The sequence below is a fragment of the Ictidomys tridecemlineatus genome, chromosome 6, assembly GCF_052094955.1.
Source record: "Ictidomys tridecemlineatus isolate mIctTri1 chromosome 6, mIctTri1.hap1, whole genome shotgun sequence".
Taxonomy (NCBI): domain Eukaryota; kingdom Metazoa; phylum Chordata; class Mammalia; order Rodentia; family Sciuridae; genus Ictidomys; species Ictidomys tridecemlineatus.
The window spans coordinates 123,232,546-123,256,245 of record NC_135482.1 but is presented as its reverse complement, the minus strand read 5'-3'; the positions used below and the strand labels follow the sequence as shown (position 1 = coordinate 123,256,245).

The 23,700-nt window shown below is 33.3% G+C and overlaps 1 protein-coding gene across 2 annotated transcripts in view; it reads left to right on the top strand.

Annotated features, from left to right (window-relative positions):
• The window catches only part of Zmym2 (zinc finger MYM-type containing 2), an 80,022-nt gene extending 62,181 nt beyond the window's left edge, over nt 1-17,841 (top strand). For both annotated transcript variants that reach the window (XM_078015709.1, XM_078015708.1), the window contains 11 exons: nt 3,499-3,628; nt 4,306-4,421; nt 5,020-5,191; nt 7,171-7,296; nt 8,127-8,221; nt 9,578-9,746; nt 9,923-10,074; nt 14,414-14,528; nt 15,131-15,382; nt 15,681-15,801; nt 16,972-17,841. In XM_078015709.1, the coding sequence (XP_077871835.1) occupies nt 3,499-3,628; nt 4,306-4,421; nt 5,020-5,191; nt 7,171-7,296; nt 8,127-8,221; nt 9,578-9,746; nt 9,923-10,074; nt 14,414-14,528; nt 15,131-15,382; nt 15,681-15,801; nt 16,972-17,164 (1,641 nt within the window). In that variant the 3' untranslated portion in view covers nt 17,165-17,841. The remainder of the gene's footprint in view (nt 1-3,498; nt 3,629-4,305; nt 4,422-5,019; nt 5,192-7,170; nt 7,297-8,126; nt 8,222-9,577; nt 9,747-9,922; nt 10,075-14,413; nt 14,529-15,130; nt 15,383-15,680; nt 15,802-16,971) is intronic.
• The last annotated feature ends 5,859 nt before the right edge of the window (nt 17,842-23,700 follow it).

Genomic DNA, 23,700 nt, shown 5'->3' with positions numbered 1-23,700 from the left:
TATAAAAATTATTTTTTCTCTCCCCCACCTCCTTTTTTAAATGGTCCTGCTGGTTGAACCCAAGGCCTTGCATATGCTAGGCAAGTACTCTACTACTGAGCTACATTCCTAGCCCTTTTTGTTTTGAGGCAGTTTCACTGAGTTGCCAAGGCTGGCCTTGAACTTGTGATCCTCCTGCTTTAGCCTACCTCATTTGCTAGGATTACCTTGCTCAGCTTTTATTTTTTATCTTTATGCAGTCAGCCAATTAGGCACTTCTTTAACCGTGTTTCAGAGGTGCAAGGTTTTGACCAAGGTTCCAAGAAATGATTTCTTCCAGCACAATGTTAAACATCATTCTCTGCCCACAGCATTTAAATTGCATTATATGATAGAGATGGGGGGGTGCATTTTTGAAGAGGAAGGAAAGTCAGGGTGCCATTGTGACTATTGCATTTGTATTAGTAAGTGCCCTTCCATTTTTCCTTTGTAAACCTTTGGAATATGCACCCATATGCCTCAAAGTGTAGCTAGATAATTTTGCGGCCAGTTATTTTACTGTTGTTGTATGTTTCCTTATTTGTAAGATCAAGATGAAAATTGTACCCATGTCAGGTTTGTCACATACTAATACTGAACATTGTGGCTGTTTTGTTATAGACCTCATAGTAGTAGTATGTATGGTGGTTAATAACATCGGCTTTCACATCAGATGAATCTATCCAAATTCTAATTTCAGAACTTTTTAACTTTGTGACCCTTGACAGATTATGTAACCCCTAACCCCCTGTTTCCTCATCTTTAAAATGGTAGTGATAGAGACCTGCCTCTTGCAGTGTTTAAAATGATGAAATAAGATTTTGCTGTTTTACATAGTTCCTGACACATAACAGGTACTCAACAGATGGTAGATTTTGTCATTATAATTTTCATTAGTTTGGATCCTTCCATATTCAACATAAGTAGCTATAGATCCCACTTGTTGACAAGCAGTAAAGCAAAATATATTCTAAAACAGAGAGGTTGGAGTCTATGTTTTTTCATCAGGTAGCATAGTTCATTGATATGAAGTAATATTTGCAGAATGGTAAGGGTGGAACATTAAGCAGTTCTAGGACATTTGTGATTTGGGACTTCCCTGTTATTTCAGTTAGAAAAAGTTTATCCAGTGCCTGGTATATAGTAAATACTTTTGGTAAGTTTTTCCTCTCAAGTATAAAATCAAAGAACTCAAGGCACAGGAGGTTGACTTGCCCCAGGTCTCCACAGCAGTAGTGTTAGCACCAAGTTCACTAGCTCCTTGTGCAGAACTCTCTTAGACCTGATTAGTACATTTGATAAATCTGGCATAAGCTCATCTTTGTGCCAGCCTCCTTGGTCATATATATTATTTGTAACTAATTTGTAACTAATAGGCTACCTGCTATATAAACGGTTCACATCCTTCCATACCTTAAAAAAAAAAAACACCAAAACCCTCACAGTGGGGCATGATGGTATATGCCTGTAATTCCAGTGACTCAGGAGGATCACGAGTTTGAGGCCAAACTCAACAACTTAGCAAGGCCCTAAGCAAGCAGCTTAAGTGAGACTCTGTCTCAAAAAAATAAAAAGGGCTCAGTGGTTAAGCACCCTTGGGTTCAGTCCGCAGTAACAAAGACCTTCATAGGAGAGCTGGAAGAAGTCACAGATAAAAAATTTTAAATATGATCAATCTTCATTATTTGTACTTCTGTATTTGTGAATTTCTCTATTTTGCAGAATTTTCTTGTAATCCTAAATTAATATGTAGTGTCCTTTGAGAATCCTTTGCAGAAAAATTTTTAAGTCACCTGATACATGTATTCCAGTTGAGATAGATCAAGACAATGCTGTGCCTTCCCATTTCAGCTCTCATGTTGTGCACAAATGTCCTTTTTACAATTTAATTAGTGCTTTATTTTTGTTGGTGCTTTTTGTTTGTAATTTTGATATTTCCCAGGGCCCACAAGTATGATGTGGAAGTGCTATCAAGTATCCCTGAATACAAGAAAGCTGTAATGTCCGTTATGGAGAAAATATGTGTATTAGATAATAAGTCTCATTCAGGCATAAGTTAGAATGCAATTGATATGAATTCAGTATTAATGAATCAACAGTACAACCAGAGAAAGGAAGAACAAATTTGCCAATCACTCCAAAAGCTGAAGCAACACCTACTGCAACAAAATTTGTGGATATATGCGATAATGACCCATTACAAAAAGCATAGCATATAACATTGTTGCAACTTCGTGAGCTTTTCAGTTTGAAACATGTTAAGAATTGAATTTGAAGATGAGGTGTGTTCTGCAGATCAGTACACTACATCTACTATCTAAATGTTATACAGTATAAGGGTTATGTGGGAGAACTAGTTTTCAATACTAATGAGACTGGCTTGTTTTTTTACAAGGTTGTTGGCAAACAAACCTGAAAATAGTCTTCAAAACCCTTGGCTTTAAATAATTCAGTTTTGTACAATTTTGCCATTGTGCACCAATGCCAAGAACAACTTTTAAGTACAAACCCCCAATGACATACAGAGGTTAAAAACACTTCAAGAGGAAAATCTGAGTTGTATGTCCTACCATAGAAGGTAGGGTGAAAAGGCATGGATGGTGTCTGAAGTATTTTGGGATTTGTTCCACAACTGCTTCACTGTAGAAATTGAACACTGTCTTATGGTGAAAACTTTGCATTCAAAATTTTATTCTTGGATAATGCCTTAGTCCATATTAAAGTGTCTTTAAGCAAGGTTAAGTATTGAATAGTTGATGAAAATATGCTTTGGTAACCTTGCATTCCTCTTTGTAGCAGCAGTTTAATATTCACCAATTCAGCATTCAGGGCAACTATATAGAACATAAGTACCCTGAATAATTAGGATTGGCTGCATTAGTATTCTGTACTTACTTTCCCTCCTTAATATAGGTGGTATGAAGAATACTTTACCATTAGTCCCTATGGGTAGATCTTTAGATGTAGTTTCTAACGTTGCAGTTCTTGGGAAGTATACAACTTAAAATTTGACAATTCCTGTGGTAATTCTTTGCATTGTTTTTCTTACATTTCAAATTTAGTATCATATTAAGCTTTTGTGTAATTAGAAGGAGCTAGAATATCAGCCATTATAACTGTAAGAACGTTTATTAACATATATTGAAGAGTCTAATTATTTTCACAATATAGGTTTACAGCTATGATTTTGCACCTCAAATAGTGTTGTCTTCTCATATTTTCCTAAAAGCTTGCTGATGATATCATTTGAAAGTGAGACCTACAGAATTAATAATTCCTACAACTTTATCAGTTGTTAGGATAGATTCGCATTTATCTTCCCAGATTAAAACTTGTGAACTTAGTATGAATAGTATAATTTCATTATCCCCTTTGACTTTTGTGTGTTCCATCTTTGGATGTAGAAATCAGATATTCGTTAACTCAGGAGTAATGAAAAATAGAGGAAAAAGTGAAATGTTTCTCTCTGCTTCTATTTAGGGTTCAGCACCACCCCCTTCTCCAACACCAAACAAAGAGATGAAGAACAAAGCAGTTCTTTGTAAACCTTTAACAATGACAAAAGCTACTTACTGTAAGCCTCACATGCAGACCAAATCTTGTCAGACAGGTAACTTAAATTTTGACCTATATGCTTCCTTATACTTCAAAACTCACTTGAATGATATGTCCCCCTGCCCGAAATGATAGGCTACAGAGAAAATCTTGGGTCATTTCATTGTTTTATTTTGATTTTTGCTTACTTAATTTTGAATATTACTTTGAATGTAGCATCATTTAAAATAATTTATGACTAACCAATCTGATACAATGTCAAAAGTGAAAAAATACCACAACGAATTTTCTTGGACTGCTAAAATTGTGTTGTTACTTCTGAGAAGTTATCTCTTTATGGTCTATAATGATAACTTTCTTTCCTGTCAGAAAGAAATGAAATAATCAAAAAATAAATTTTTTTCATCAAATTTACTATGTAGTCTATATTTTAATTGTTTAATTGGTGGGGACAGCAGGGACAGGCTAGTAGAGTGCCTGGATTTATATTGCTTTTAAAGTTTTTTTTTTTTCTTTCTTTAACCAAATATGAAACAAAATAGTTTCTATTTTTTCTAAGCTAAAAATGGTTTCTGTTTTCTGTTTTGTTGTTTTTAAGCAATCTTATAAAAACTACGAATTTCTTTTAAATGGATGATAGTTAAATTTTTCTTTGTCTAATTAGTTTAACATTGAGCAGCTGTGATTAAGTGCCAGTTAATATTGTTTTTTACATATGTGCATTGTTTTTAGATGATAATTGGAAGACAGAATACGTTCCAGTGCCTATTCCCGTGCCTGTGTATATCCCAGTACCTATGCACATGTACAGCCAGAATATTCCTGTTCCTACTACAGTTCCTGTTCCTGTAAGTCAGATTTTAAGCTCTTTTTTTTTTTTTTTTGAGATTTTATCAGGCATGGATGGGAAAGTAATGTAGTTGGAATTATTAGTTTAATGAAGCTGTTAAACTATGTTTACCTTTCTTCAACAATTAGATTTGGTTGAATCTTTGTGGTGATCATACTTTTTGTTTAATCTATGTATACTCATCCGTGAGAGAGATGTTTATGTTTAGCAAATGTCTCTGTCTGCTCTGTGCATTTATGTTTTATATTTGGGTTCATTTTCAAAAGGAATATTTGTGAAGCCATAAAGTTTAAAACTGGAACATCAGTTTCATATAAAATAATATTATATTTCACCTCACATTACTTTTAATACTTAAAACACTGGTCAGTCGAGTTTGGCTGTCCCCTGAGAGACAGAAATATCTAAAAAATTATTTTCTCCAAAATTCTATTTCAAATTCTGTTACAGTAACATCTTAGTTTTGACATGTGTTCTTTGCAAAGCTTTTATTCAGTATGACATTGTAAAATGGATGATATAGCAAAGTGAATGTGGGGGCAGGGGAGATCCTTTTAATGTTTCGTAATGTTAACATTAAATGCTTTGGTTAATAGGTGCCCGTTCCTGTTTTTCTGCCTGCTCCATTGGATAGCACTGATAAAATTCCAGCTGCAGTTGAGGAGCTAAAAAGCAAAGTTTCTTCAGATCCTCTTGATACAGAGTTGCTTACAATGACAGATATGATGAATGAAGATGAGGAGAAAACAGAGGCATCCAACATCAATAGTGAGCTACAATATGTCAATATGTGATTCATGGGTTTTGGTGTCTTACTGTACTTCAACTTGATATGGGAGTAAAGAAAAAATAACAAAGTTTTTTATATTAAGAGATCCATTCTACATCTAGCACCATTCATCTACATTTAGTACCCTCTTCTGCCAAGTCCAATCTCCAATGCAGGAATTTTTATCCTCTTGGGGATTTTTGGGGTGGTGGGTCGGTGGGTGGAGAGGTGGGTACTGGGAATTGAACTTGGGGCACTCAACTACTGAGCCACATCCCCAGCCCTATTTTGTATTTTATTTAGAGACAGGGTCTCACTGAGTTGCTTAGTGCCTCACTATTGCTGAGGCTGGCTTTGAACTCACCATCCTCCTGCCTCAGCCTCCCAAGCCACGGGGATTACGGTTGTGTGCCACTAGGCCTGGCTCCTGTTTTTATTTTTGATTTGCTTTTGAGATGATGGGGGTCTTGCTGTGTTGCCCAGCTTAGGCTCAAATGCCGGGGCTTAATTAATCCTCTTGCTTCAGCCTACCAAGTAGCTGCTAAAAGGACATATTGCACTTGGTTTATGCTCCCTGTTTTAATTATAACAGGATTTGACTATTAGAACCAACTCATGATTGTTAATAGAGCAGCATAGATATAAAACTAATCTGCAGTAAGCTTTTGAAATGATACAAACTCATCCCCAATTTTGTTTTAATTTCTTCTTAATAAAATAATTTGCATTATTTTAAGATAAGTCGATTACCTTCTATTAGAACACTGCTTGCCACATGGTAAGCATGATTATGTGAGTGTATTGTGTATAGTTCTGTTGGAACAACACAGTTTATTCCTATCCTTAGCCCTCTGATGACACCCAGCATTCTATTTGAATCATGAGATGCCTAATTCCCTTTACCTTAGAGAACAATCGAAATGTAGAGTGTATTTTGTAATTATAGTAGTTTTTGAAGCATTGTGATAAGTTGTTGTGAGATTAATTTAGTTGGTTGTTAGCAGTATTCTTTTTTTTTTTTTTTTAATGACATGGAGCCAGGTACAGTGGCTCACACCTGAAATCCCAGCAACTTGAAAGGCTGAGGAAAGACGATCGAAAGTTCAGCGCCAGCCTCAGCAACTTAGTGAGGCCCTAAGCAATTCAGTGAAAGTCTCTCAAAATTAAAAGTAAAAGTGACTGGGGATGTAATTCAGTGGTAAAAAGCCTCTGGGTTCAGTCCCCGGTTTAAAAAAAAAAAGTGGGGGTGAATATCAATGAATCCTTTATAGAGCGGGTAAATGATTTTTGAAACCTTTGTTTTCAGTTTGTATGCATGTGTCTATTTATCTTTCTGTCCTCCACCATTAATCATACTGTATTATGTACAGGATACAATACATTTCTATGCATTGCTGATTACAGCACAAAAACTTCAAGCAATTGACACCTTAGAAGTTGTGTATAAGTGTATATTGAATGATGGAGATTTCTAGGTCAGAATTCAAAAAGAGTATCTGAAAATTGCAGGGTTTCTTTTTTTGTTTTGTTTTGTTTTTTAAATTTTTTTGTACCAAAGATTGAACCGAGGAGTACTTAGGGCCTTGCTAAGTTGGCTGGCTTGAATTTCCTGCCTCAGTTTCCTAAGCCACTGGCATTACAAGTGTACGCCACCACACCTAGCTGAAAATTGCAGTTATTTACCCCTCATTGGTTTATTTCTGATGAGATTTTTCACAGTACATATTGGAATTATTTTATCATCAGAGCACACCTATTAACTTTTGAAAAGGGACAGTTCAGATTTATCACATTGACAGTTTTCATGCAGTTAAAATTAGTTTTTTCAGTATCTTACATGTTAAAATAGTTATGCCTTTTCCTTTTAAGTATTCTTGTATTGCATTTATAATTAAATGAGTTCCCTTTTGCAGATTAAATAGAGATACTGTTGCAGTTTTCTATTTTGATTTCTAATGAAATTCTGGATTAATTACAGGTGTAATTATCGAAAGTGATATAATTGGTTCAGATCTCATTAAAAGCTCTGACTCAGAGACACAGTCCAACATGCCTGATGTGCCGTATGAACCAGATTTGGATATTGAGATAGATTTTCCCAGAGGTACTCAAAATACTTTGATTATTGAATTAACTGATTATAACTGTAGTTGCAATCATTGTTTTTTTAATGTTCATGTCATTGTTCTATTGTTCATAATTATGTTTTCTTTTTTTGATACTAGAATTTCCCTCTACCACTAAGCTATGCTATCCCCAGTCTTTTTTCTTTTCTACCCAAATAAAACTTAACAATTAGCTTTCAAAATAATGCATAGAATTGAGTTGTAGGGATATAAAAGTGATTGCTTTGAGTTTTAGAAAAAAAAATTCTGGAATTATAGAAAGTCTGGAAGATAGAGCAAAGAATAGAGTTATGTGTTTAAAAAGTACAAATAACATTCTACTTAAGACTTTTTGAAAATTCACTTTTAAGGGGAAAATTACTTCAGGTCTTTTGTAAAAGAAATATATTCCATTTTTCAGTATTTATTTTCTAAATGTATGAATGACTAATGAACATATTGAGTAGGGTGTAAAACATTGTTTTGGGGAAGATTTAATAGATTGAAACATTTATACTGTAGATCTTTTAATTGAATTTTTAGATCTTATAATTGAATTTCAGGTTGTAATAATTTTTCTGATTTTGTACTTATTTTTGAAAATTCCTGTTGATATCCTTTATATATATGGTTTTTTAGGAGTCTGAACAGTGTTTATCACAACTCACAGATCATGTTAGATACAGCAGCTCATCTACTCCCCATCCCAACTCAGCTTATCTCCATGTGTGAATACTTGTTCACCTTCTCAGGTTCTTTGTTGCCTGTGTTTATGTACAGAAACCTGTGGCTTTGCATTTGAAATAAGTTTTTCTGATTTAATTGTCAGCTGCTGAGGAGCTTGATATGGAAAATGAGTTTTTATTACCACCTGTTTTTGGAGAAGAATATGAGGAACAGCCCAGACCTCGATCTAAAAAAAAGGTACAAAATATAATATCATTCTTGCATTTACTTAATATCTGTATAGGCACATAAGATATAGTGATCATTTTGTGTGCTTGAGAATATGAAAAGAGTGTTTTTTAGGTTTAAGACTAATGAATTTATTTCTTAGTAATAGCGGTGTTTGTCAATGTCATATAAGAAGAGCAAATATTATGACTACTTAGATTTTCTTTTAAAATTTATTTTGACATAAGGTCAAAATAGAAACTAGTTGCTTAACAAAGTAAATTCAGTTCTTTGAGAACAATTTAGACTATTTTCTAGTGAACTCCTTTTTTTACTATTACTTTTGGTGAGATTAATTAACAAGGACGAAAGTCAGGTTTTTTTGGTATGTGGTCCCTTTTAAGCATGCCAACACAGAGAAAGACATGCTGGACACTTGATTCTTCATGTAATGTAAACTAATGTACATGGTAACAAGTTTCTGATTTACAACATAAGGCAAGATCAAAGAACACTGTAACAAAGATAGCTTTCACAAATTTCCCACAAAAGAGAAAAAACTGAAAAAGGAGTTGTTTATTTTAGGGTGTAGGTGAACTCTTATATGACCCCATGCACAATAACTAAAAATATAAAACTCTTAGAAGAAAAAAACACAGGTCTAAGTTTTGGTGACTTTGTAGCAGGCATCTATACCAAATGTACAAGAAACAAAAGACAAAAAATTAAATTGAACTGAAGTAAAATGAAGATCTTTGTATTGCAAACTGTCATCAAAAAGTGAAAAGTTGTTGGGCGCAGTGGCTTTGGGAGGCTGAGGCAGAAGGATTTAGAGTTCAAAGCCAACCTCAGAACAGCCAGGCACTTAGCAACTCAATGAGACCCTGTCTCTAATAAAATACAAAATAGGGTTGGGGATGTGGCTCATAGGCAGTGTACCTGAGTATAATCCCCAATATTTTTTTTTTTTTTAAAGGAAAAGAAAAGGAGGGAACTGGTAATGTAGCTTAGCTTAGTGACAGAACACTTGCCTAGTATGCATGAGGCTCTGGATTTAATTCCTAATAACAGGAAAAAAGGTGAAAAGAAGTTGAATAGTCCTTCCCTATAAGGGGAAGTTGTTGAAAAGTTCTTCAGTTAATACTTAGAATCATTTGGCCATATGGATATTTTGTTTGATTTTGTTGTACAAAGTGATTTGTTTAGAAATATGACATTCTTAGTTACCTTTCTTGAAATGGAATTCTATCTATTGTCGGATTCAGGAATTTCAGGCAATTCTAAAGGAAATAAATATGTTTTTTTTTTTTTAAATTTGCCTTTATGTAAAGTCATGAAATAATGGAGCCTAAGTCCACATTTGCCATGTGTTTTACTTCCTAATAGGGAGCCAAGAGAAAAGCTGTATCAGGATACCAGTCTCATGATGATAGTTCTGATAATTCAGAATGCAGCTTTCCTTTCAAATACACATATGGTGTGAATGCTTGGAAACACTGGGTCAAAACTAGGCAACTTGATGAAGATCTTCTAGTATTAGATGAGCTGAAATCTTGTAAGTGTTTGATTTTATTTTTGCTAAGTCCTATTTGAACTTTTGATTTCATTAAAAAAAGTAGTTCAAAACAATTCTAAAATGCATTTTTTTAAAGAGTAAATCATTTTCAGGAAGTTTCTTAGCGTTATGTGAGTCTTAATTAATAACAGTTATTGACTTTTATTTCTTTTTAGCCAAATCAGTAAAGTTAAAAGAAGATCTACTGTCTCATACTACAGCTGAGCTTAACTATGGGTTAGCTCATTTTGTCAATGAGATCCGACGACCAAATGGAGAGAATTATGCACCTGACAGCATCTATTATCTCTGCCTTGGAATACAGGAGGTTAGTAATTTGTTGGCTCCTTTCAAATGTAACATTTATAAGGAAAGTTATTGTAGTTTTTGGAGAGAAAATGTGCTTCCAGAATATTGAGAGATGGCTTATGTCAAATCATGAAATAATGGAGCCTAAAGTCCACATTTGCCATGTTAAGGATAGTTTTCTGTTAACTTTTTTATTGGCTTACCAAGAAAGATAAGCATTTAAGTGAGCTACTTGAGAGGCTGAGCCAGTCTTGGTAACTTAAATTTTAAAAAATTTTTTAAAAAGCTAGGGATTTAGTTTAGGGGCATAGCACTTGCCTAGCATGCATGAGACCTTGAGTTTGAGCCCTAGCACAGGAAAGGATGAAAAAGAAATTTTTTATTTGGAAATACCAAGATTTTTTTTTTTAATTTTTTTTTTTTATTGGTTGTTCACAACATTACAAAGCTCTTGACATATCATATTTCATACATTAGATTGAAGTGGGTTATGAACTCCCAATTTTACCCCAAATGCAGATTGCAGAATCACGTCGGTTACACATCCACAATTTTACATAATGCCCAATTAGTAATTGTTGTATTCTGCTACCTTTCCTATCCCCTACTATCCCCCCTCCCCTCCCCTCCCATCTTCTCTCTCTACCCCATCTACTGTAATTCATTACTCTCCTTGTTTATTTTCCCATTCCCCTCAAGAGTAAAGGGAAATTGCATGGAAATGAAGGGAGACCCTCATTGCTATACAAAATTACATATAAGAGGTTGTGAGGGGAATACCAAGATATTATAAAGGACTTTTCCATTTACTTTTATGTTTGTATTCTAACACAGTATAACAGTTCTCCAGGACTGTGTACCAAAAAGAATTAATGGAAAAAATAGGGTGTGGATAGGCTTAAACTCATGCATCTTTTACCACTGGTCACAAAGTTGTATATTTGCCACAGTGTATAGGTGATAATTATGATGACTTTATTTCTTTTACAAATAAATGAATTCACATAATTCTGGCTATAGACCCATGCTGATCTATATGTGTACAAAAAAATGTCTTAGGTCTGTGTATAAAAGGTCTGTTTCATGATATGTTCCTGATTACTAATTCTTTGGGAATATATCGTAAAAAGGGGCAATCTTTTAGGTGCTTGAAGTAAACTATCCACGTCTATGAATCTGAGTCTGTTTCCCACAATAAACATAAAGATCAACTTGAAATAATGATCTCCAGCTCTGAACAAATACTACAGGTTTAGCCCAGAGGTCAAAATGGGGGTTTCTCTGCCTACCCCAGTCCTGTGTTTTGTCATCTAGTTGCTCTCTCTTCATGCAGATACTTTTTGTTATTCAAGTTCTGGCATTACTCACATGTTAGAGATCCGGTTGATTATTATGTATTCATTTTGTATTCTGTACCATTTTACTATTAGTTCTAGTAGGTAGTTTTCTTTTTCTTTTTCCTTAGAATTTCCTATGTACCCAATGTTTATTCATGTTGTCTATGAATAAACATGGTTTTATTTCCCTTTCTTTCTTTTTTTCTTTCTTTCTTTCTTTTTTTTTTTTTTAATGTGTGTGTGTTGCTGAGGATTGAACCCATGGCCTTGTGTATGTGAGGCAAACACTCTACCAACAGAGTTATAGTCCCATATTAGAAATATTATTTCTAATATGCATTTTCTCTCTCTTTTTTTTGCCTTATTATACTGTTAAAGATAACCTCTTTCCCACCTCCTGTAGAACATTGTTGAAAGGAAGTGGTGAGAGCTGAATCCTTTGTCTTGTTTCTAATCTTGAGAGGGAAGTCTTTGGTCTTTCACCATTAAATATGATGCCATATGTAGATTTTTGCTTGTTTGTTTGTTTTTAATACCAGAGATTGAACCTAGGGGTGCTTAACCACTGAGCCACATACCCAACCCTTTTTTATTTTGAGACAGGGCCTTGCTAAGTTGCTGAGGCTGGTTTTATATTTAAATATAAAATGTGACCATATTTTCATTTCTAGTATTGATAATTTGTGCTTTTTGTTTCTTGAATAGGCCAACTCAGGAATCAGCAATTTTTTAAAAAGTATTTTTGTCTAGTAGATGGACACAATGCCTTTATTTTATTTTTCATGTGGTGCTGAGGATCGAATCCAGTGCCTCACATGTGCCAGGCAAGCACTCTACCAACAGAAGCACAACCCCAGCCCAGTAATTTTCTTTTAAAGGGAAAGATCATAAATAGTTTTGACTTTGTAGACCAACAAGCAAAGTTCTAGGATATTATATAGCTATTTAGACAACTGCTTTAAATAAAATCATTTATAAAATCTTTAAAAACAAAAACAAAAATAGGTAGTTGCTGGAATTTGGCCCAGTGAAGCCAGAGCTATAGTTTGCAGCTTATCTAGCTACAGTTATACCTGTCTCGTCTTCGTTTTTGAGGGTCTGTTTTTTATTATAATTTCTTAATTTGTGTGAACCTCCCTCCTCCCCACCCGCAGATGGAAACTTAGATCATGGACTTTTAGAACTATTTTCTTTAAAAATATATATATTTATTTTTTTATATCTTCATTTTATTTATTTTTTTAATGTGGTGCTGAGGATTGAACCTCACAAGTGCTAAGCAAGTGCTGTACAACTGTGCCCCAGCCCTAGAACTTTTTTCTTTTCAAGGAAACATTTAAAGATATAAATGTCTCTCTAATATTAGTTTACCTATATCCCACAAATTTTGTGGGATATATTGTTGTGTTTATATTTTCCTTGACTTAATGATGGGAAGTTGAGTCTCTATATTGCTTTTTATTGAATGGATTATTTTAAATATTAGAGCTCTAATACTATGAGGGCCAAATAAATGGATTGCATAGTGAATGATTATGATATGAATTATATCTTTAGTATCTTTTCCCACTATTTTTGTTTTTACTGTGATAAAAATATGTACAAAATCTGCAATTTTAACCATTTTTAAGTGTACAGGTTAGTGGCTGTGTCATCACTACCATTCTTCACTAGAACTTTCCATCTTGGCAAAACAGAAACTCTGTATGCATTAAGCAAAAACTCCCTTTCTCTGTCAGCCCATGGCAACCACGATTCTACTTTGTGTTTCTATAAGTTTATTTCATAGAAGTATAACCATACACTTGTCCTTTTTGGTTCTGGCTTATTTCATTTAGGATATGTCAGAAACCACCCCCCACCCCCACCCCCAACCTTTTCTCTTAGGTTTTTCATGTACTAATAAATGTTTCTTCAAAAAAGAATTTACTACTGAACTATATTCTTAAAAATGGTTAAGATGGTAAATTTTATGTCTGAATCTATTTAATACAAATTTTAAAAATTGTATAGTAGTCTCATTGGATGCATTTGCAAAGACTGTGTGGTATTTGTAAGCAGTTTAAAAAAATTATTCAAAATTCAGTATAAAGATTTCTAGACTACAGAAATCAGTGCTATCAAATGTTACTTCAAATACATAAACAGAATTAGAAGCTGGTGTTGGAAGATTGTGCATATTTTTCTGTTCTCATATTTTATTGGTTTGGTTCACATCTGACAATAGTAATAAGAAAATGTTGTAAAGGAAATATGATTTTCTTTTCATTAACCTTTTCATTTTGTGAGAGTTTCTTATTTGTTCTAGATAGTAACTCTTGTCATTTTCACAAATATTCCCTCTGGGTTTTGATTTTTTTTTTTCACAAATATTCCCTCTGGGTTTTGATTTTTTTTTTTTACATGTTAAATCTTTTATCGGTAGGAATGTGTATTTTTAAGAGGAGTGAACTCTGTTTACTAAATTTTTAAAAATATACTAAACTCACTTATGATGCTGTGTAAATGGATAATTTTAAATATTTCTATTAAAAATAAACATAACATTTCTAAATTTAAACTATCTATAGGACCTCAGGATTTTGCTTTATTTTTTAATAGCAATGATGATGTAAATGGTTAATTCCGCAAAAATCAGTAAAGTGCCTGTTTACTGGACATCAGAGTAGGCTTTGGAGATTTAGGTAGCATGTTAAAGGTTTACGTTTTTTGACTATTTACTGCTTTAAAATTGTTAGTTTTCTCCATGAATTATATAATAAACACAGAGTCTTTTTTGGTTGATAAACTAAAGATTTCTTATTTCTTTTTTTTTTTTTTTTTGTATTTGGGATTCTGGAGTGTATAGCTTTGAGTCTTTTAAGCCACAGATTAATTGATAATTTTGTATGTATACACATAAAGCCAGTAATCTGTCATTTTTAATATGCTTGTTTTTCTTTTACACAAAGCTTTTAAAAATTTTTTTTCTTAAGAAATACGACGTGTAATATATTCTGTTTATTTATTTATTTTTTTAAGTACTTGTGTGGTAGTAATCGAAAGGACAACATATTTATTGATCCAGGATACCAGATGTTTGAGCAAGAATTGAACAAAATACTACGAAGTTGGCAACCAAGCATACTTCCAGATGGTAATGTTATTTTAAATATAGGTATCCATAACTTGATACTGGGATTGTTATTTTTACAGAAACTGTGTAATTAGCAAATAAATCAGATGACATTTTTAGAGCATTTACTCATCAGTTTATCTGTTCATTTTTTGTTAAACTAGAAATGAATATGGTTAGTAGTGTTTATGAAGAGCTCTGTAAGAATGTGACCTACTTTATGAAGCTGAATGTTTATGTCAAAAACCCTACAGTGGAGATGTAAATTTTTTTTACCACTGTTATGTGAAGAAAATGTGTATATATAGAAATTACCTTTTATTCCCCAAGCCTTTCACATATTTAAATTATTTTCTGACTATCTGTTTGTCCTACCAAAGGGCAGAAGCATACACCCAGTTCCTTATTTTAGAGCTGATGGTTCCATAGATTGCTATGTTTCTAATTTGTGTGTTGCTAAAGAGTTACATGGATAATTCTGAAATTCATTCCAGTTGATCTGGTGTGAATGGAGACTTGGTATGGTTTGTTTTAAATTACCTTTGTTTATGGATGATTTGTAATGTAAATGTACATGATTTTATTTATGATACTTCTGTTTAAAGTAGTTCTTTCTATTTAAGGGTCAATATTCTCTCGAGTTGAAGAAGACTATCTCTGGAGGATAAAACAACTAGGATCACACTCTCCAGTAGCTCTTTTGAATACCCTGTTCTACTTTAACACTAAATATTTTGGCCTCAAAACAGTGGAACAACACTTAAGACTTTCCTTTGGCACTGTGTTTAGGCATTGGAAAAAAAATCCTTTAACAATGGAAAACAAAGCATGTCTTCGATACCAAGTATCTTCTTTATGTGGAACAGATAATGAAGGTAGTGTAACCAGATTTTTTATTTTGGGATTACCTCTGGTGGGTTTATTTAAACCTTATTTTACCAAAGCCCACCTGTGTCACTTGTTGAGAACCTAAGGACCGTCATTTCATAAAATAAGACAAATTATGATATCTTATGTCGTCTCAGGTCCATTTGTTTGAAAAATTGTGCATTACCAGAATCTACAACATAGAACGCTAAAGGGCATCTATTCCCATTTAACTAGACGCTGAGAGTGTATAGTACTATATTTCCTTCAAGATTGGCTTTAGGTGGTTTATTTTATTTTTTTAAGATAAAATTACTACTGGAAAAAGAAAACACGAAGATGATGAGCCAGTGTTTGAGCAAATTGAAAACACATCCAATCCTTCTAGATGTCCTGTGAAAATGTTTGAATGCTACTTGTCTAAAAGGTGAGTATTAATAAAGAAGTAGCTTTTTAAAGATGGTAGTGTAAGTTGGTTGAATTTAACATGACCAAGAGGTGATATTTTCCCCTGATCCTTTTTTAGTTTTCTCTTCTGGCTTATACTTAAGTCCATTCAGTTATAACTTTTGAGTCCCATTATTAAGAAATACCCAGCTTATCATCATACTTTAGGATTCAAGCACATATATGTTAAGAAATTACTCTGTACTAAGGAAATTACTGCTGTCCTCTTCAAAAAATTCAAGGAAGCAATGACACAACTTTTTCAGTAAAAGGTCAGATAAAAAATATCTCAAATCTCGTACTTGGTTCTGCTGTTAGAGCTAGAAAGCCAGATGATTATATATCTGACAGAGTACCCTTGCATTCCTGTACCACAAAGAAAAAATAAATGATAAAGGGGTTGGAGATGAAAATGAAGTACTTAATATTTAAGAGAAAGTAGCCCTTTAGGAAGTTCTGAAGGATATGGTAGAGTTTTGAAAGTACTTTTCAGAGACCAGTAGTGTTCTGAAAGTACTATACTTTTCAGAAACCACTGGTTTCAGAAGATAGGCATGAACTCAGAATGTACTTCCTTATAAAAATAACTTTATAATTCATCTCCCAGGATGGTTCTCAAGAACTTATAAAAACATTTACATCATCTATAGAATGATAGAAGTATTTCTGACCATGGTTTAAGTGTAGCTCCATTCAGTTGCAACAGGATCAGGAACTTCCCGTGGTATTGTTGATTAGGTGGAAATTCTTATCTTGTTTATTTTAAATTTTTTTGCTCAATAAGGTTTTTTTAAATGTGTTGCCATATTCATTAATACTAAGACATTTTTCACATTTCACTATCCCTGACTCGGGGTAAATGTTTAAACTGATTCATCTTCAATTTGTATTATTACTATTAAAAAGTGATTAAAATAAATGATGTCTTGAATTCAGTGAAATGCAGTTTATATTATGGTAGGTAAGTAATCTTTTTACCACAGAAAATAACTAAATGTTGTAGTGTCCGAATATTTAATGTAGACAATTGAGGCAGAGCATCTGACCAAATAATGTGATTTCTGGGGTCTAAATTATTCTTGAACAAAAAGTAGTAGCGGTTTTTTTATAAACTTTATGAAATTGACCTTTTCTCTTCTTTTCCCCAAAGTCCACAGAATCTTAATCAGAGAATGGATGTTTTTTATTTGCAACCAGAATGCTCTAGTTCTACAGATAGCCCTGTCTGGTATACATCTACTTCACTGGACCGAAACACCTTGGAAAATATGCTCGTACGGGTTCTTCTAGTAAAAGATATTTATGATAAAGACAATTATGAACTGGATGAAGACACAGACTAAAAAGGAATGTTTCAGAAGCAATCGGGATAAAACAGCATTAGATAGTCATGCTGCTAGATCTTCATTATGGAAAACATTTCAAGTTTACTCCTGTTTTGAGTTTTGTAGCAGTGTACCCACACTGGGTATTACCATGTAAATAATCTGTGAGTGAAAGTTGCCATTATTCTAAGTAGTGGTTTTAGAATACTTAACAAATACATTCAAATCCTTTTTTTTTATTATTATTTATTTGATTAGGTATGTTTGTAACTTTTTACATTACAAAATACGAATGAGAATGTGCCATGTATAATTTTTTTCTTGTAGTAAGAAACATCCATATTGCACAACTCTACTGTTGCAAAGCTTCCTCAACAAGGGGCGCTTTTACTGGGTTCTTTACCAGATGGTTGTGTATGGGTAGCACTACTAAAAGTTTAGAACTTGCAGTGTCTTTCAGAATTTTTAAAATAAACTGTAAACTAATAGGCTGGGTTTTTGTTTTGTTTTGGGGGGTTTTTGTTTGTTTGTTTTTATGTTTTAGTTACTGAAGCCTTACAAGTTATGTAGAGAGATACCATCTTCTGTACCAAAAATAGACAAGAGAATGCTGTCAATATTGGTGTACTGTAATGTGAATCTATACTGGTGAAAACAACTTTTTGTTCCCCTTATTAAAACCTTAGTGTCCTTTTCTCATTTTGTGGCTTTCTGCATCACCCCAATTTTAAAAATATATATGTATGTATATATATGTATATGTATATATGATATATATACACACACATATATACATATATATATACACACACAAAGAATGACTATAAGTTGAAAACAGGTCATTAAGACATTTTTGTTTGTAAAAATGTCTGATGAAAGTATAAGATTCTGTTTTCTTTTTCTATGCCAACCATTAAGATCTGAAATCCCCTTCATTAATAGATTCAAATTTTTTTCTTCCCCTTCCCGTTATGGATATAGATCATGCTGCAATATTACCTGTGAAGTACTCTATACCTTTACCAATTTTATTAGAATTCTTGTGCCTGCTTCCAAATATGACTGATGCATACATTAAGTAAAATTATTTTTAGAAATGCCACTCCTAAAATAGTTGTTATAGAAAGTCAAGCTACTTTAAATAAGATAGTATTACCTTTTACTATGACGATTACCAGTGTAGTAATTCTGATTATTTCAGATGATTGAAGAGCAAAGAAAAACTGGATAAAGTCTGTTTCAGAGGAAATCACACTTGGTGTTAGATTGTTTGGCTTTTAAAATTTTACTTCTTATAGAAGATTGCATTAAAAAAAAAAAACCTTTGTGCTTCTGCATAGCAATTTATCTGTCCAGATCTTTTATTTTAGAATAAGGAAGCTTACTTAAAATCCTACTTTCTAAAGACTTAAGTAAAGTGCTAGCTGCAAATTATCATAAAGAAATCATTTGGCTGACTTTGTATAGCATGTATGTAATCATGTTAATTTCTTGTCTCTAAATCCTGAATCACCATGGTGACATTAGTTTTTAAAAACTATTTAGGGGGAAATTGGGCTGTTTTCCACAGTGTATAGGCAGTATCTACACATCCCTCAGATATGTCTCTCTTTTAGGATAAATATTAGCACACTAAGGAAATTTTCCCAATCATGAATTGGAAAATTTCACAGGTATAATCACTGTATATTTAAGCAATAATTATCTAAAATGTTTTTGGCATAAAATTACTTTATAATGTTCTAACTTGTTTTATAAGTTTGAATAACTTTCAGTCCCTCAATTTTATATTTGTTGAGTGATAATCAGTAGAAAATCTGATATAAGTTACTTTACTAAAATAGATTGCCAATTGTCTAATGAAAAAAAATGGGTAACGTTTAAAATATATAATACAAAAACTCCTCAATCTTTTTCCAGAACTACTTCTTTAAGCACTTTTCCTATAAATGCATATTGTTGATTAAAAGGTGGTTAATACTAACCATCTTTTATTCTTCAAAGTGGTGCTATATTCCATCAAGAGCAATAAACTTATTCCCAAATGTCATTTCTTGTATATTTTACCAAATTCCATAAATTCCTACCATGGTACTGCTATTAAGCACTGTGTCTTTTGCTATTTACATTTTCTTCATTTGTACATTTTAGCTTTCCTAAGTGGAAATGACTACATAATTTTGATCTTAGCATGATAAAGGATTTAGATCTTGTCTTTGATTGCATTCCAATGATAGATTAACTTGATTCTCAGGGGGAAAAGAAAAAAAAAACTATTTTATGAGAATTGTTTGTTCTGGGAAATTTATTTCACCTAGAACATATTTCATTGATTCCTAGAACTCCCTAGTTTGTGTGGTCATACCTGACTGCTGAGAAAAGGGACAATGAAATGATAGTTTATTTTTGCTTCTTGGTGATTTCTGATTATTGATAACAGCCTGTAAATATAACTTTATTGTCTTGAGATGTCTATTGAAAATACTATATTTTTCTGTTCTTGAAGGAGAATTTTTTTTCCACTTAAAATCATTTCGTGAAAAAGTGATCAGACATATTGAGGGAGGTGGATTCCCATGCAAATTGATTCTTTATTAACAGGTTTTTAAAGACTTTTTTTCTGTAGTAGGTAACATAAGATATTAAAAGTTTTTTTGTTTTGTTCTTTTTTTAAGACATCAAACTCAGCTTTTTTTCCCCCCTGTTAAAAAATACTCTTTAAGTAGTAATTCATGTTTTATTAAATGGAGTTGTTACCAGTGTGTTTAACTTTGAAATAGGAGGATGAATATTGTACCATGCATTCAAATTTATCACTTTTTTTCTGATGGAATTTCCTTTTCCTCCACCAGTTGTGATTTGCAAATGGGGATAACTTATTCATACATAGTATTAGGGACTATAGTAATCAAGGAGTCAGAAATTTTCAAGTTTTGGTTTGCACTACTCTAATGTGGGTCCACTTAATCTGAGATCTTAAATATCTTGCAGTCTTAAATCACTATAAACATTTACATTTTTATTTTCCCAGTTATTTCCAAAATGTATTGTTATATATATGCCAGTTATGTTTAAGCTAATATTGACTATAGGAAAATCTACTTGCTCCCCTCAAAAAAAGTAGTCATGAAAGTGTACATGAAAGTATTTTTAAAGAATAAATTTCTTTAAGTTATAATACTTTTGTATTCCCCCCCATAAGCTCCTCATTCATTTTTAGAGAATATTATGAATTTCATTTATTCCATTCTACTGTATCCTTAGGATTAGACCAATTTAAATGCTATTTTCAAGTACTTTTGTGTTGTTTCTGGGTATATCATACTACTAACAGAATTTTGCCAGTTTAGAAGCTGATGTCCAGAATAGGTTAGCTGCATCATTCTTGGGTGGGAATAGAAATGCCTGTAGAGGTGTTCCAATTTTTAGGTTTTTTTTCCCCCCCTACTCTCTTCATCTTCACTTGGAAATTAGGTTTTAGAGTGATCTCAATAAGTGGCTATGATTCCCCACCTTGTAATGAATGAGAAAGGAAAATGTCATCCCTAAAATCAAGGCAGGTGGTGCCCTAATTTATTACTGAGTTTTTTAAAATCATTTCGTGAAAAAGTGAAAACTTAGGCCTTTTGAAAGAGAACAAAAGAAGCTAAGATTTAATTCGTGAATAAAATACAAGTTGAGCATCCCTTATTGAAAAATATGAAATCTGAAATGCTCTAAAATCTAAAACTTTGCCAACATACTTGGCTCAACCATTTAAGTCTATGCCAATGTTCTAAAATCCCAAATTTGAAACACTTATGGTTCCATGCATTTCAGACACAGGATGCTTAACCTGTATTAACAGACCTGAAGAGAGGTCCAGAGACCTTTGTGTGTTGTCAACAGGAGATGTAAATCTTAAAAGAGTATTTTCTGTTGTGTTATAGTAACAAGAACAATTACAACTCTTTTTAAAACTTAGGTTCTTTATTCTGTCTGGGCCTCAATTTCTTCATCTGTAAATGATAGTATCGCCTTAATTGCTGATTCTGGAGTTTCAAATTAAGCATGGTCGATAGTAAACTTTACAGATTTATGTATGAATCCTTGTGATTTATTTAGAAGCACGTTTTCTTGAAGAGGGAAGGATCTTTTCTAAAACAGCCTTAATACTGAGCTTGTAAGACCTAATTTTTAAATTCCAACTCAGGTAACTGCGTAATTAAACTTAGCATACAGAAATTATCGCAAACTTATTATTTGCTGTGTTTTTCCACTGTGCCAAAGAACTTCTGCTCTCTATGGTATGGAAAAAGAAAAAGTGAAAGATTAAGAAGATATTACTGTTGCAGACCTTACATCTTTGGGGGCAGTATGAACAAGATAAACCAAACACAATGAACACCTAGGGAACAGATAAAGAATATTATGCATGATAATTTAGAACAGAGAATGTTGTGGACATTCAGAAGTACTCCAAAAGGCTATTATTATTATGGTCTAGAGTAGGTTTTGATGGATTACTACTACCTGTGAGTATGTAAAATAAGATTCCTATAACTGCCATTTCTGATTAATTTGATATACTGTTTTGATGGCATTGGTTCTTATCACTGGCTTGCAGCCCAGTGCAGTGCATGGGTAGTTAAAAATGGCACCCAAAGGGTGGACTAGAATACTCTCTCCAGGCATTAGAGGTAAGTCTAAAAGGTATTCAACTATGTTGAATTAACATGTGTGATCCAATTTCTAGGTTATGTAGAATGGGTGGAATGTACAAGGTTCAATTTTTTAAACAATTTCATCTACAAAGGATTTTGTTTTTTTCCATGGCAATTTAAAATAACTATTTTCTAAGTCATGGGTATGCTCCTCTTAACCCCATATGTAAGATAAATCCTTTCCATTTTGATTACATAGTTCTAAGTTCATGCCAGCAGGTGGCAACAGTGCACACAGCACAAGGTTTCAAATGCTTTATGCTGTAAGGATATAATCCTTTATCTGAAATCCTTGGGGGTTTTGCAATTCATATTTTTTCCTTTTTAAAGATGAAATGTACTTTGTAGATTACAAAAAACTCAATGGCATCTGGGGCAGCACCCCATAATAAAATTATTTCTGCAGTTATAAATTAGACATAGTAATTGGATTCAGGTCAGTTTTTGTCCAAACTTAGGAGAAAACTAGGTTTTCAGAGTTTTTTCTTTTTTTTTAATACTGAGAAGGAAATGCTGATCTGTATAAGAAACTGAATAGATGTAGTATTTTCCCTTAATAAAATATTTACCAGTTTTTCTCTTTTTCATTGCTTAGAGATAACTGAAAGGTTTCTTGTAAAATTTGCATATTAGATTTTAAGAAAAAAATGCATGAAATGCTTAGAACACATAAATATGAGTAACATGCTTTCTTTTACTTTCCATCTTGCCTCAGCATTTGTAGCATAAATATCCTACAAAGAAGAGCTATAGTCATTTATTTATTAACAAATTGATTATCCTCCTAGGCAATGAACCTGGGCAGTGGAAACACAGTAGAACATTAGACCCAGCCCTTCCTCTCTGGGCCATAGTTCAGCTGGAGAGAAAAGAGTGTGGTGGAAAGTCAGAATAAGATGGGCCCTTGGGCCTTATTGAGGACAATCATTTGTGCTTTTAAATTAAAAATATTCTATCAAGAACTTTAAAAAGTTCTGGCTCTAGACTGTGGTTTCAGATTTCTCTATTACACCTGTTTTCTGTTCTGGCAAGGGGGAGGTGCCAGCTACTTGAATGCAGATAGATGCATAATGAAAATTAGCAATGAACATCTACCAGATGGAAAGGCTGTCAGTCTTTTGAGGTTAATAATTGGTGTTGGTCCATTCAGTTTTTACCCAGGTATCTTGCAAGAACAAAACATTTTACTGGAATGTAATGTAAAGGTTTGGGATTTTTCCCTTTTTTCCCCCCTGCTGTTTTTCCAAGTACCTAGAAAAGTTTCTAGCACACACTAGGTGTTAATATGCTCGTTGAATGAGTCAGTGATCCTAAGTATCAATTAAGCTCAAGAACTTTGAAAATAAAGAAACCATTGGAGATATGACCTATGATGCATGAAAAAGTGCCTATTTTTTGGTGTGCTTCTGAGCACTTGTCTCTTTTGTTTGATTCTGTGTGGGTCTTGTCTTCTTTTTTCTTGGTACTGCGGGTTGAACTCAGGTGCACTTGACCACTGAGCCACATTCCCAGGCCTATTTTGTATTTTATTTGGAGACAGGGTCCCACTGAGTTGCTTAGTGCCTCGCCTTTGCTGAGGCTGGCTTTGAGCTCACCATCTTCCTGCCTTAGCCTCCCAAGCCGCTGGGATTACAGGCGTGTGCCACTGCCCCCAGCCTCTGAGTCTTTTGTGACTTGCCCCACACACTGATACCTCTAGAATGTCTCAAACTTCCATTTGTGATAATCAAGGGGATTGGAATACAGAGCTTGGTGGTTTGTAATAGCTCAGTGGATAAACATTTCTAACACATGAAATTTGTGAAATTTCTGGTCTACTCCCTGAACACTGAGTGGGTTCAAGGTGACCTA